The following is a 13,000-nucleotide window of genomic DNA, read 5'->3' as shown; positions in this document are numbered from 1 at the left end:
AGACGCTTGGAACTTGTGGCCATTGTTCTGAACCTGTTGCTAAGCAACAGGGTTTGTTGCTTTATACGGAGCTCTCAGCTCTCGTATCTTTTACTACAGCTTTCGGTGATCCGGAATTTTTGATGAACCGGCACCACGTCGGTCCCGGATAAAAAAAAGTTTCCTGTATTAGGCTGCATGCTGTAGGAATGAGTAGCAGCATCTCACAGATTTAATTACACAATGATTGCTTTGGTTGACAAGTCGATCTTTATTTTAGTACAGAAAAACAAATTAAGAGTTCAGAGAATTTCTGCAGTGAAAAGAAACACTGCTGCACAGCAGTACAACAATTTTCATTTATATAATGCTTTTAACATAGAAAAATGTCTCGGGGCGCTTCACAGAGGCGTAATCAGACAAACATGGACGCCAAGACAATTTTGGAGGCATCACCAAAAGCTTGGTCAAAGATGTACATTTTAGAGAGGGCAATGAAAGGAGAGGAAGGTGGAGGGGTTTAGGGAGTGAATTCCAGAGTGTTGGGCCTAGACGGCTGAAGGCATGGCCACCAATAGTTGAGCGATTATAATCAGGGATGGTCAAGATGGCAGAATTAGAGGAGCGCAGATATCTCGGAGGAAGGGGGTTGTGGGGCTGAAGGAGATTAGAGATAGGGAGGGGGCGAGGCCATATAGGGATTTGAAAACAAGGATGAGAATTTTGAAATCGAGGCGTTGCTTAACCGGGAGCCAATGTAGGTCAGCGAGCACAGGGGTGATGGGTGAACGGGACTTGGCGCGAGTTAGGACATGGGCAGCCGAGTTTAGGATGACCTCAAGTTTACATAGGGTAAAACGTGGGAGGCCAGCCAGGAGTGCATTGGAATAGCCAAGTCTAGAGGTAACAAAGGCATGGATGAGGGTTTCAGCAGTGGATGAGCTGAGGCGGGGCAGAGACAGACAAAGTTACGGAGGTGGAAATAGGCGGTCTTGGTTATGCAGCGGATATGTGGTCAGAAGCTCATTTCAGGGTCAAATATGACACCTAGGTTGTGAACAGTCTGGTTCAGCCTCAGACAGATGCCAGGGAGAGGAATGGAGTCGGTGGCTAGGGAACGGAGTATGTGGCGGGGACCGAAAACAATGGTTTCAGCCTTCCCAATATTTAATTGGAGAAAATTTCTGTTCATCCAGTACTGGATGTCGGACAAGCAGTCTGACAATTTAGAGACAGTGGAGGGGTCGAGAGAAGAGGTTGTGAGGTAGAGCTGGGTGTCATCAGCGTACATGTGGAAACTGACGCTGTGTTTTCGGATGATGTCGCCAAGGGGCAACATGTAGATGAGAAATAGGAGGGGGCCAAGGATAGATCCTTGGGGGACACCAGAGGTGACGATGCGGGAGTGGGAAGAGAAGCCATTGCAAGTGATTCTCTGGCTACGATTAGATAGATAAGAGTGGAACCAGGCGAGTGCAGTCCCACCAGTTGGATGATATTGGAGAGGCGTTGGAGGAGGATGGAGTGGTCAACCCTGTCAAAGGCTGTAGACAGGTCGAGAAGGACGAGGAAAGATAGTTTACCTTTGTCACATTCACAAAGGATTTCATTTGTGACTTTGATGAGAGCCGTTTCGGTACTGTGGCAGGGGCGGAAACCTGATTGGAGGGATTCAAACATGGAGTTGTGGGAAAGATGGGCACGGATTTGGGAGGCGACAACACGTTCAAGGACTTGAGAGGAAAAGGAGGTTGGAGATGGGGCAGTAGTTTGCAAGGACAGAGTGGGGTCAAGGGTTGTTTTTTTGAGGAAAGGTGTGATGCCGGCAGATTTGAAGGAGAGGGGGACAGTACCTGAGGAGGGAGAACCGTTAACAATGTCAGCTAACATGGGAGCCAGAAAAGGAAGTTGGGTGGTCAGCAGTTTAGTGGGAATAGGTTCAAGGGAGCAGGAAGTGGGTCTCATGGACAAGATGAGCACGGCGAGGTCAAGAGATCAGAGAGAAACTGGAGAAAGATGAGAGTTCAGGGCTAGAGCAGGGGGGATCTTTAGAGGAAGTTTGGTCCGGTGGGCTAGGGGAAGGAAGGGAAGTGGCAGAGGTAGTTGATCACAATCTTAGAGACAAAGAAGTCCATGAGCTCCTCGCACTTCTTGCTGAAGGTGAGTGCGGAGGAGACGGGCGAGGGGTTTAAGAAGACGGTTAGCAGTACAGAATAGTAGCCGGGGGTTATCTTTGCATTCCAGAATGATCCTGGAATAGTGAGCAGTTTTGGCAGACAAGAGTAGGACCTGATAATGCTTTATGTGGTCCAGACAGGTCTGGCTGTGAATGGCTAAACCAGTTGTCCGCCATATCCGTTCAAGTCTGCGTCCCTTGGATTTGAGGGAGCGAGGATGAGGGCCATACCAGGGGGAATGGCCAGGGTGAGAGAGAGAGAGTAATGATAGATCATCGGGACTAGGGCATCAAAGGCGGTAGTGAGGGTGTGGTTGAGCAGATCGGTAGTTGCAGAAATGTCGTGGTGAGTGGAGGGCCAAAGGCTGGACGGTTGGGATTTTGTAAATGCGGTTGTGAGTTGGGAAGAGTGTTTTTTTCCAGGGACGAACACAGAAGGAAGTAGGGTTGGGTGGGGGAGGCTTATAATGTTGCGAAGAATAGTAGTATGCCTGAGGATTGGGAGAGCTTTAGAAACCAGCAAAAGATGACCAAAAAAATTGATAAAAAGGGAGAAAATAGAAAGAGTAAACTTGCAAGATGTGGTAAACCACTGTTATCGTTTTCATTGTTGTTCACTACTGTTATCGTTATTGCACATTGTTACCTCTTGCTACTCACTGTGTACCAATGCATGCCTCAGCTGGCTTTACCCATGGCTCCGCCTACATGACCCGGTATAAAGGTGGCTGCTCGGCAACCCACTTCCTTCTTGGAACCAGTCGTCCACGAGAGGCATGCTCTGTTCTTTAGTTAATAAAAACCTTTTCATTACTATCCTAATTCATCGCTTTTTATGGATTAATTGATAAGCGTATCACAAGATATAAAAACAGATTGCAAGAGCTTCTACAGGTATGTAAAAAGGAAGAAAGTAGCAAAAGTAAGCGTTGGTCCCTTAAGAGACTGAGGCAGGTGAAATTATAATGGGGAATAAAGAAATGGCAGAGACTTTAAACAAATATTTTGTATTTGTCTTCACAGTAGAAGACACAAAAAGCATACTAAAAATAATGGGGAACCAAGGGGTTATTAAGTGAGGAACTTAAAGTACATCCTAGGATTCTAAAAGAGGTGGCTGCAGAGATAGTGGATGCATTGGTTGTGATCTTCCAAAATTCCCTAGATTCTAGAATGGTCCCAGCGGATTGGAAGATAGCAAATGCAACCCCGCTATGCAAGAGAGAGAAAACAGCGAACTACAGGCCAGTTAGCCTGACATCAGTCGTCAGGAAAATGCAGGAATCCATTATTAAGGAAGTGGTAACAGGGCACTTAGAAAATCATTATATGATTAGGCAAAGTTGACATGACTAGGCAGAGTCAACATCGTTTTATGAAAAGGGAAATCTTGTTTAACAAATTTATGAGAGTTTTTTGAGGATGGAACTAGCAGGGCAGATAAAGGGGAACCAGTGGATGTAGTGTATTTGGATTTCCAAAAGGCATTTGATAAGGTGCCACATAAAAGGTTGCTATGCAAGATAAGGGCTCTTGGGAGCATGGACAGAAGATTGCTTAACAGACAGAAACAGAGAGTGGGGATAAATGGGTCATTTCCAGTTGGCAGGCTGTAACTAAGGATCAGTGCTTGGGCCTCAGCTATTTACAATCTATATTAATGACTTAGATGAAGGGACCGAGTGCAATGTATCCAAGTTTGCTGACGATACAAAGCTAGGAGCCCAGGAGAGCGCGAGAGTTCGGCGCTACTAAAAGGTGAGCGGGAGCCCAGGAGAGCGCGAGAGTTCGGAGCTACTAAAGGTGAGCGGGAGCCCAGGAGAGCGCGAGAGTTCGGAGCTACTAAAGGTGAGCGGGAGCCCAGGAGAGCGCGAGAGTTCGGAGCTACTAAAGGTGAGTGGGAGCCCAGGAGAGAGCGAGAGTTCGGAGCTACTAAAGGTGAGCGGGAGCCCAGGAGTGTGACGTCACCAGAAAGCAGGTAAGTGATTGGTTGGTGAGTATTTCTATATTTCTCGCTTTTTTTCCAAACTTGGGAGTCTAAATTTAAGTGCCTTGGTGTAGATTAAAAGATATACGTGTTCCAAATTTTAAAACTAATTAACTAATTAATTGAGATGGGAGACCAGGCAATGTGTTGTTGCATGTGGGAGCTGGGGACACCATTGAGGTCCAAGGTGACCTCATCTGCAGCAAATGTTGGCTGCTCGAGGAACTTCGGCTCAGAGTTGGTGAGCTGGAGTCCGAGCTTCGGACACTGCGACACATTAGGGAGGGGGAGCGTTACCTGGACACTAAGTTCCAGGAGGCAGTCACACCCATTAGAGTAATTACTCCCCATTTGGCCCATGGTCAGAGACAGGGGGGTGTGACTACAAGTGAGGCAGGTATTGGGATCCAGGAGATAGTGATGGAGGAGCCTCAGCCCTTGGCCTTGTCAAACAGGTACGAGATTCTTGCTCTGTGTGTGGACGAGGGCAGGGACGATGAGCAATCAGACCACAGCACCATGGTACAGGGAGCCATTCAAGTGGGGGGGAGTAAAAAGAAATGTTGTAGTGATAGGGGATAGTATAGTTGGGGGGATAGACACTGTTCTCTGCAGCCGAGAGCGTGAGTCCCAAAGGCTGTGTTGCCTGCCCGGTGCCAGGGTTAAGGACATCTCCTCTGGGTTGAAGAGGAACTTGGAGGGGGAGGATCCAGTTGTCATGGTCCACGTAGGCACCAATGGCATAGGTAGGACAAAGAAAGAGGTTCTGCTGAGAGAGTATGAGCAGCTAGGGGCTAAATTAAAAAGCTGAACCACAAAAGGTAATAATCTCTGGATTACTACCCGAGCCACGAGCGAATTTGCACAGGGTAAATAAGATCAGGGAAATGAACGAGAGCCTCAAAGTCTGGGTTTTGACTTGTGGGGCACTGGCACCAGTACTGGGATAAAAGGGAGCTGTTCCGTTTGGACGGGCTTCACTTGCACCATGCTGGGGCTAGAGTCCTGGTGAATCGAATAACTAGGGCTGTAGAGAGGGCTTTAAACTAAATAGTAGTGGTGGGGGGGGGGGAGAGGAGGAGGATCCATGTGAGTGGGAATTTAAAAAGTCAATGAGAAATGAGAAAACAATAGAGCAGGACAGAGATGGGGGAAATAATAACCAGAGGGTGACAGGGACAGAATGTTTAAAAATAAGAGTGCAACAGAAAATGGGGCCATAACAAGGAGAAATGGTAAAAAGACAAAGTTAAAAGCTCTATATCTGAATGTACGCAGCTTTCGTAACAAGATAGATGAGTTGACGGCACAAATAGATACAAATGGGTATGATCTGATCGCCATTACAGAGACGTGGTTGCAAGGTGATCAGGGCTGGGAACTGAATATTCCAGGGTATCTGACAATTCGGAAGGATAGAAAGAAAGAAAGAAAAGGGAGGTGGGGTGGCTTTGTTGGTAAAGGATGGGATCAGTGCAGTGGTGAGAAGTGAGATTGGTTCAGAAGATCAAGATGTAGAATCGGTTTGGGTGGAGATAAAAAATAATAAAGGGAAAAAGTCTCTGGTGGGTGTAGAGTATAAATCAACAAATAATGGAGGCCTGTAAAAAAGGTATGGTAATAATCATGGGGGATTTTAATCTCCATATTGATTGGACAAATCAAATTGGCCATGGTAGTCTGAGGAGTTCATAGAGTGCATCCGGGATAGATTCCTAGAACGTTGGGCCAGTAATTCCGGTCCCAACGTGCGAGTACGGACGGGGTACTCACGCATGGGCCCGTTGGAAGTGCCGGATTTCAGCATGCACAGCGCATGCGCGGGAAACCGGCATTTCCTCCAAGGGGTTCAGAGGTCCAACGTGTGGGCGCAGGACTCTGCGCGCATGCGTTGAACTTCCTTCTTTTTGACAGGTTTGCCCGTGTGTAAGGGCCTGAACTTTTTAGACATATAAAAAGGAGGCGTAAGGACTTGATTCTTGAAGGTAAGTGGTCTATTATCTAAAATTATAACATTTTTTCCACAGCTTTATTGTTTTTAAGGACTTTACAGTAAAGTAAGTTTATTTTTAGGCCCGATTTTTAAAAAAATTATTTTTTTCAAAAATTTGATTAATTGTTTAAAATAGTTATTTATAGTTTATTTAATTATTGGGATTTTTTTTAAATTTTATTTAAAGTTAAACTAGTCTTTTGGGCACCCGTACTTTTCATGAGTTTGACAGTTCTTACTATCAAACTCATGAATGAAGTTTCCCCTCCCCTGATTGGCTGCACAGTGCTCACCTGATCCCAGCCGGCACATCGCACTAACTACGCCGCTGGATCAGGCAAGCACAGCGCGCCGACATTTGAACCGGGCCAGTGACAGGAATTCCAAGCAGGCCCAGGCTTCAGATGTCGGCGCGCCGGGTGAGTGCACATCGGGGGCTTGCACGCGCGGCAAGCCCCCGATCCTAATTTCTGGCCCAGTATGGAATGAAACCAACCAGGGAGCAGGCTATCTTGGATCTTGTACTATGTAATGAGACAGAATTAATAAATGATCTCATAGTAAAGGATCCTCTAGGAAAGAGTGATCATAGCATGGTTGAATTTCAAATTCAGTTGGAGGGTGAGAAAGTTGTATCTCAAACCAGCGTCCTGATCTTAAACAAAGGCAATTACAATGGCATGAGGGGAGAACTGGCTAAAGTGGACTGGAAACATAAGTTAAAGGGTAAGACAGTTGAAATGCAGTGGCGGACATTTAAGGAGATATTTCATAACTCTCAACAAAAATATATTCCAGTGAGAAAGAAAGATTTTAAGAGAAGGGAGCACCATCCGTGGCTAACTAAGGAAGTAAAGGATGGTATCAAATTGAAAACGAAGGCATACAATGTTGCCAAGATTGGTGAGAGGCCAGAGGATTGGGAAATTTTTAAAAACCTGCAAAGGATGACTAAAAAAAGAGATGAATTATGAGAGTAAACTGGCAAGAAATATTAAACCGATAGTAAGAGCTTCTACAGGTATATAAAAAGGAAGAGGGTAGCTAAAGTAAACGTTGGTCCCTTAGAGGATGAGACTGGGGAATTAATAATGGGGAACAGGGAAATGGCAGAGACTCTGAACAAATATTTTGTATCTGTCTTCACGGTAGAAGACATTAACAACATCCCAATAATGGATAATCAAGGGGCCACAGGGAGGGGGGAACTAAAGACAATCACTATCACTAGGGAAATAGTACTTGGTAAAATAATGGGACTAAAAGACGACAAGTTCCCTGGACCAGATGGGCTGCATCCCAGAGTCTTAAAAGAAGTGGCTGCATAGTTTGCAATATACCACAATTCCCTGGACTCTGGAGGTCCCAGCGGATTGGAAAACCGCAAATGTAACACCCCTATTTAAGAAAGGGGAGAGAGACAGAAAGCAGGAAACTATAGACCAGTTAGCCTAACATCTGTCATTGGAAAAATGCTGGAGTCCTTCATTAAGGAAGTAGTAGCAGGGCATTTGGAAAATCATAATGCAGTCAGGCAGAGTCAGCATGGTTTTAGGAAAGGGAAATCATGTTTAACAAATTTGCTGGAGTTCTTTGAGGATGCAACGAGCAGGGTGGACAAAGGTGAACCAGTGGATGTGGTGTACAGGAAACTCTTTTTTATCCAGCACCGACGGGACCGGCGTGGTGCCGGTTTATCAAAAAGTCCGGATTACAGAGAGGTATTGTAAAAGGTACGAGAGCCCCATACACGGCCACAGATCCAGGTGTCCCTGTTGCTATGCAACAGGTGCAGGAACCCCGGCCATAAGATCCAGGCATCCCTGTTGCTATGCAACAGGTACAGGAACCCCAGTTACATGGCCACAGATCCAGGAACGGCCACTAATATGAAGTAAAACTTACCTGAACCTACTCCTGAATTTTGCCGGTTAACAGAGATTTCCGGTTATTTAGGTGCCGGTAAATCGAGAGTTTCCTGTATTTGGATTTCCAGAAGGCATTCGATAAGGTGCCACATAAAAAGTTACTGCATAAAATAAGAGCTCACAGAATTGGGGGTAATACATTAGCATGGATAGAGAATTGGCTAACTAACAGAAAGCAGAGAGTCGGGATAAATGGGTCATTTTCCGGTTGGCAAACGGTAACTAGTGGGGTGCCACAGGGATCGGTGCTGGGACCTCAACTATTTACTGTACAATCTACATTAATGACTTGGATGAAGGGACCGAGTGTAATGTAGCCAAGTTTGCGGATGATACAAAGATGGGTGAGAAAGCAAGTTGTGCAGAGGACTCAAAGAATCTGCAAAGGGATATAGATAGGCTAAGTGAGTGGGCAAATATTTGGCAGATGGAGTATAATGTGGGAAAGTGCGAGGTTATACACTTTGGCAGGAAAAATAAAAAAGCAAATTATTTAAATGGAGATTACAAAACGCTACAGTTCAGAGGGGCCTGGGGGTCCTTGTGCAAGAAACACAAAAAGTTAGCATGCAGGTGCAGTAAGTAATCAAAAAGGCAAATGGAATGTTGGCCTTTATTTCAATGGGGTTGGAGTATAAAAACAGGGAAGTCCTGCTACAACTGTACAGGGTATTGGTGAAACTACACCTTGAGTACTGCACAGAGTTTTGGTCTCCTTATTTAAGGAAGGATATACTTGCATTGGAGGCAGTTCAGAGACGATTCACTAAGGGTTGACTTATGAGGAAAGGTTGAAAAGGCTGGGCCTATACTCATTGGAATTTGGAAGAATGAGGTGATCTTATTGAAACATAAAATACTGAGGGGGCTCGACAAGGTAGATGCAGAGAGGATGTTTCCCCTCGTGGGCAAATCTAGAACTCGGGGGCAGTTTTAGAATAAAGGGTCGCCCTTTTAGAACTGAGATGAGGAGGAATTTCTTCTCTCAGAGGGTCGTAAATCTGTGGAATTCTCTGCCCCAGAGAGCCGTGGAGGCTGGGTCATTGAATACATTTAAGGTGGAGATGGACAGATTTTTACAAGATAAGGGAGTGAAGGGTTATGGGGAGCAGGTGGGGAAATGGCTTTGAGCCCAAGATCAGCCCTGATCTTATTGAATGCGAAGTAGGCTCGAGGGGCCAAGTGGGCCTATTCCTGCTCCTATTTCTTATGTTCTTACAGGTGGGACAGTAAGCTGTGAGGAGGACACAAAGAGCCTGCAAAGGGACATAGACCGGTTAAGTGAGTGGGCAATAAGTAGGCAGATGGAGTATAATGTGGGGAAATGGGAGGTTATTCACTTTGGTAGGAAGAATAGAAAAACAGAATATTTTTTAAATGGTGTGAAACTATTAAATGTTGATATTCAGAGAGATTCAGGTGTCCTCATGCAGGAAACACAGAAAGTTAGCATGCAGGTACAGCAAGCAATTACGAAGGCAAATGGCATGTTGGCCTTTATTGCAAGGGGATTGGAGTACAATAGTATGGAAGTTTTACCACAATTGTACAGGGCTTTGGTGAGACCACGCCTGGAGTACTGTGCATAGTTTTGGTCTCCTTATCTGAGAAAGGATATACTTGCCTTAAGAGCTGGTGCAATGAAGGTTCACTAGATTGATTCCTGGGATGAGAGGGTCATCCTATGAGGAAAGATTGAGCAGGTTGTGCCTATACTCTCTGGAGTTTAGAAGAATGAGAGGTGATCTCATTGAAACATACAAGATTCTGAGGGGGATTGACAGGGTAGATGCTGAGAGGTTGTTTCCCCTGGCTGGAGTGTCTAGAACTAGGGGGCTTAGTCTCAGGATAAGGGGTCGGCCATTTAAGACTGAGATGAGGAGGAATTTCTTCACTGAGGGTTGTGAATCTTTGGAATTCTCTACCTGAAAAGGGCTGTAGATGCTAAGTCATTGAGTATATTCAAGGCTAAGATAGTTTAATTTTTGGATTCTAGGGGAATCAAGGGATATGAGGATAGTGCAGAAAAGTGGAGGTCGAAGATCAGGCACGACCTTCTTGAATGGCGGTGCAGGTGCTGTATGCTGTATGGCCTACTCCTAATTCTTATATGTTCTATAAATCATAACTTTTACAAAATGGTTGTTACTCACACTCCTATGTAGCAGGTTTGTATAACCCGGACATTGCAGTTAACGTGTTATTGCAGCCCAAGTCCAGATTCACTGGCTGAGCTGACAGCAGAGCATACAGAAACAAAACTCCCTGAAGCAGGATGTCTCACTGCTTCAGTTCAGGGTCAGTTAGGACCATGACAAATGATTCAAACTCTACAAGTTTAGCGCCGGTGCTTCACACCAATGCTAAAAATTTGAGGCCACCATAGGACTAACCCAGAGCGGTTCCATTCCCCACTACTTCTTCCTCCAGAGAAGGGAAGCCGGGTGGGGACATGCCCACATACAATCATCTCATTTTGGTATCAAGGACCACTGCTAAACAAGAGTTTGGTGATCCTTCAACAACTTCACTGCTGCTCAGTGCAGCAGTGTCCAATACAAATGGGCAACATTGCCAGCAGGGCAACTGATATTTTAAGGAAGGACGGACTTGCATTTCTACCTTGCCTTTCACAAACTCCAGATGTCCCAAAGCACTTTACAGCTAATGAAGTATTTTCAAAGTGCAGTCATTGTTGCAATGTAGGAAACGCGACAGCCAATTTGCAGACAGCAAGCTCCCACAAACAGCAATGTGATAATGACCAGATAATGTTTTTAGTGATGTTGGTTAAGGGATAAATACTGGCCTGCTCTTCATTAATTGGTGCCATGGGATCTTTTACGACGACCTGAGGGGGCAGATGGGGCCCTCGGTTTAACCCCTCATCCGAGAGCCGACACATCCGATGGTGCAGCGCTCCCTCAGTAACGCACTGGAGCATCAGCCTGAATGATGTGCTCAAGGTTCTGCAGTACGCCAAGACTGCTACAATTGAGCCAACGCTGACACACTTACACTTGAGACTTGAACCCATAACCTAGTGACTCTGTCAGCTGTGGCTCAGTTAGCACACTCGCCTCTGAGTCAGAAGGTTGTGGGTTCAAGTCCCACTCCAGGGACTTGAGCACATAAAGCTAGGCTGACACTCCAGTGCAGTGCTGAGGGAGAGCTGCCATCTTTCGGATGAGACGTTAAACCGAGGCCCCGTCTGCTCTCTCAGGTGGACGTAAAAGATCCCATGGCACTATTTCGAAGAAGAGCAGGGGAGTTATCCCAGGTGTCCTGGCCAATATTTATCACTCAACCAACATAACAAAAAACAGATTATCTGGTCATTATCACACTGTTGTTTGTGGTAGCTTGCTGTGCGCAAATTGGCTGCCGCATTTCCCAAATTATAACAGTGGCTCCACTTCAAAACTACTTCATTGTCTGTAAAGCACTTTGAGAAGTCCGGTGATGGTGAAAGGCGCTATATAAATGCAAGTCTTTCTTTCAACAGGTGCAAGTGCTACCCACTGAATGGCAAAGGTAATGAGCTAAACTGAATACACAAAGTTGTGTTAAACATAGAAAATAGGAGCAGGAGTAGGCCATTCGGCCCCTCTAGCCTGCTCCGCCATTTAATGAGATCATGGCTGATCATCCAAACTCAGTACCCTGTCCCTGCTTTCTCCCCATATTCCTTTAGCCTTAAGAAATATATCTAACTCCTTCTTGAATATATTTAATGAATTGGCCTCAACTGCCTTGTGTGGTAGAGAATTCCACAGGTTCACCACTCTCTAGGTGAAGAAATTCCTTCTCATCTCAGTCCTAAATGGCTTACCCCTTATCCTTAGACTGTGACCCTTGGTTCTGGATTCCTCCGCCATCGGGAACAGCCTTCCTGCATCTACTGGCTAGTCCTGTTAGAATTTTATAAGTTTCAATGAGATCCCCTCTCAATCTTCTAAACTCCAGCGAGTATAAGCCCAATCGACCCAATCTCTCCTCATACGTCATTCCTGCTATCCCAGCCTGTTGAATCTTCGCTGCACTCCCTCCATGGCAAGAACATCCTTCCTCAGATAAGCCGACCAAAACTGCACACAATACTCAAGGTGTGGTCTCACCAAGGCCCTGTACAACTGCAGCAAGACATCCTTGCTCCTGTACTCGAACCCTCTCGCTACTTCCAAAAATAGACACGTCAATCTGCCAATCCTGGTTGGTGGATGCAACTTTAAAAAATAACCCGTGTTATTACATTCTTGCTGCAGCCGATGAACCGGTTGTGGCTCTGCCTTTTGCCTGCTCTGCTGTGCTGGCCCTCTCTGAACCCCAGGTGGCGGAACAAAACACAAAACACTGCAGCACCTGGGGCTGGCTGACGTCACCGCGGCGGAAAGATGACGTCAGTCCCCCGCTGACGCCACCTTAGCAACGGCTGAGCCCCGCGTCACCCAGAAAAGGCCACCAGCGCCCGCCTCTTACCCTGACAGCAGACCATTCCCTGCCTCACTCACTAATTCATTTACTCACGGACAACAGGACAGTCCAGACGCCCGTAATCCGCCGCTGACTGATCTCGTCGATCGGCACCGCCACCGTTGCTTCCTCCTCCCGCTCCATGGCGGCCCCGCGCCGGAAGTCCCGCCTTCCCGCTGTGCTTCCGGCGTATGCTAATATCTGCCGTCTACGTCACAGGCTGGGCCCCCCATCCGCGACACCATTGGTCCGTTACCCCTGTCAATCACGCACCTGGGGCGTGCAGGGCAGGCGGAGCCCACGATTGCACTCAGACTCTGTACGTCAAGCACACTCTGTGTGGGTCTCACCCTCCTTGCTGCCAATTGCCAATTTAAAGTTAAGCATATGCCCCCCCCCCTTGAAGGTGCACAACCAATAAAAACTGTAACTTAACCAAAATTAAATGACTATTGATGATGCAC

At 46.3% G+C, this 13,000-nt stretch overlaps 1 protein-coding gene across 1 annotated transcript in view; it reads right to left on the bottom strand.

Annotated features, from left to right (window-relative positions):
- tmem18 (transmembrane protein 18) overlaps window positions 1-12,725 on the bottom strand; it is a 30,122-nt gene extending 17,397 nt beyond the window's left edge. Inside the window, exon 1 of the mRNA XM_085996422.1 lies at window positions 12,591-12,725. Within this exon, the coding sequence (XP_085852548.1) occupies window positions 12,591-12,680 (90 nt within the window). The 5' untranslated portion in view covers window positions 12,681-12,725. The remainder of the gene's footprint in view (window positions 1-12,590) is intronic.
- Between the last annotated feature and the right edge of the window lie 275 nt (window positions 12,726-13,000).

Source organism: Somniosus microcephalus, chromosome 9 (assembly GCF_052327205.1).
Source record: "Somniosus microcephalus isolate GS21.2 chromosome 9, FLI_Smic_1.0, whole genome shotgun sequence".
NCBI lineage: Eukaryota > Metazoa > Chordata > Chondrichthyes > Squaliformes > Somniosidae > Somniosus > Somniosus microcephalus.
The sequence above is the reverse complement of the archived record's forward strand: the minus strand, read 5'-3'. Positions and strand labels throughout refer to the sequence as shown.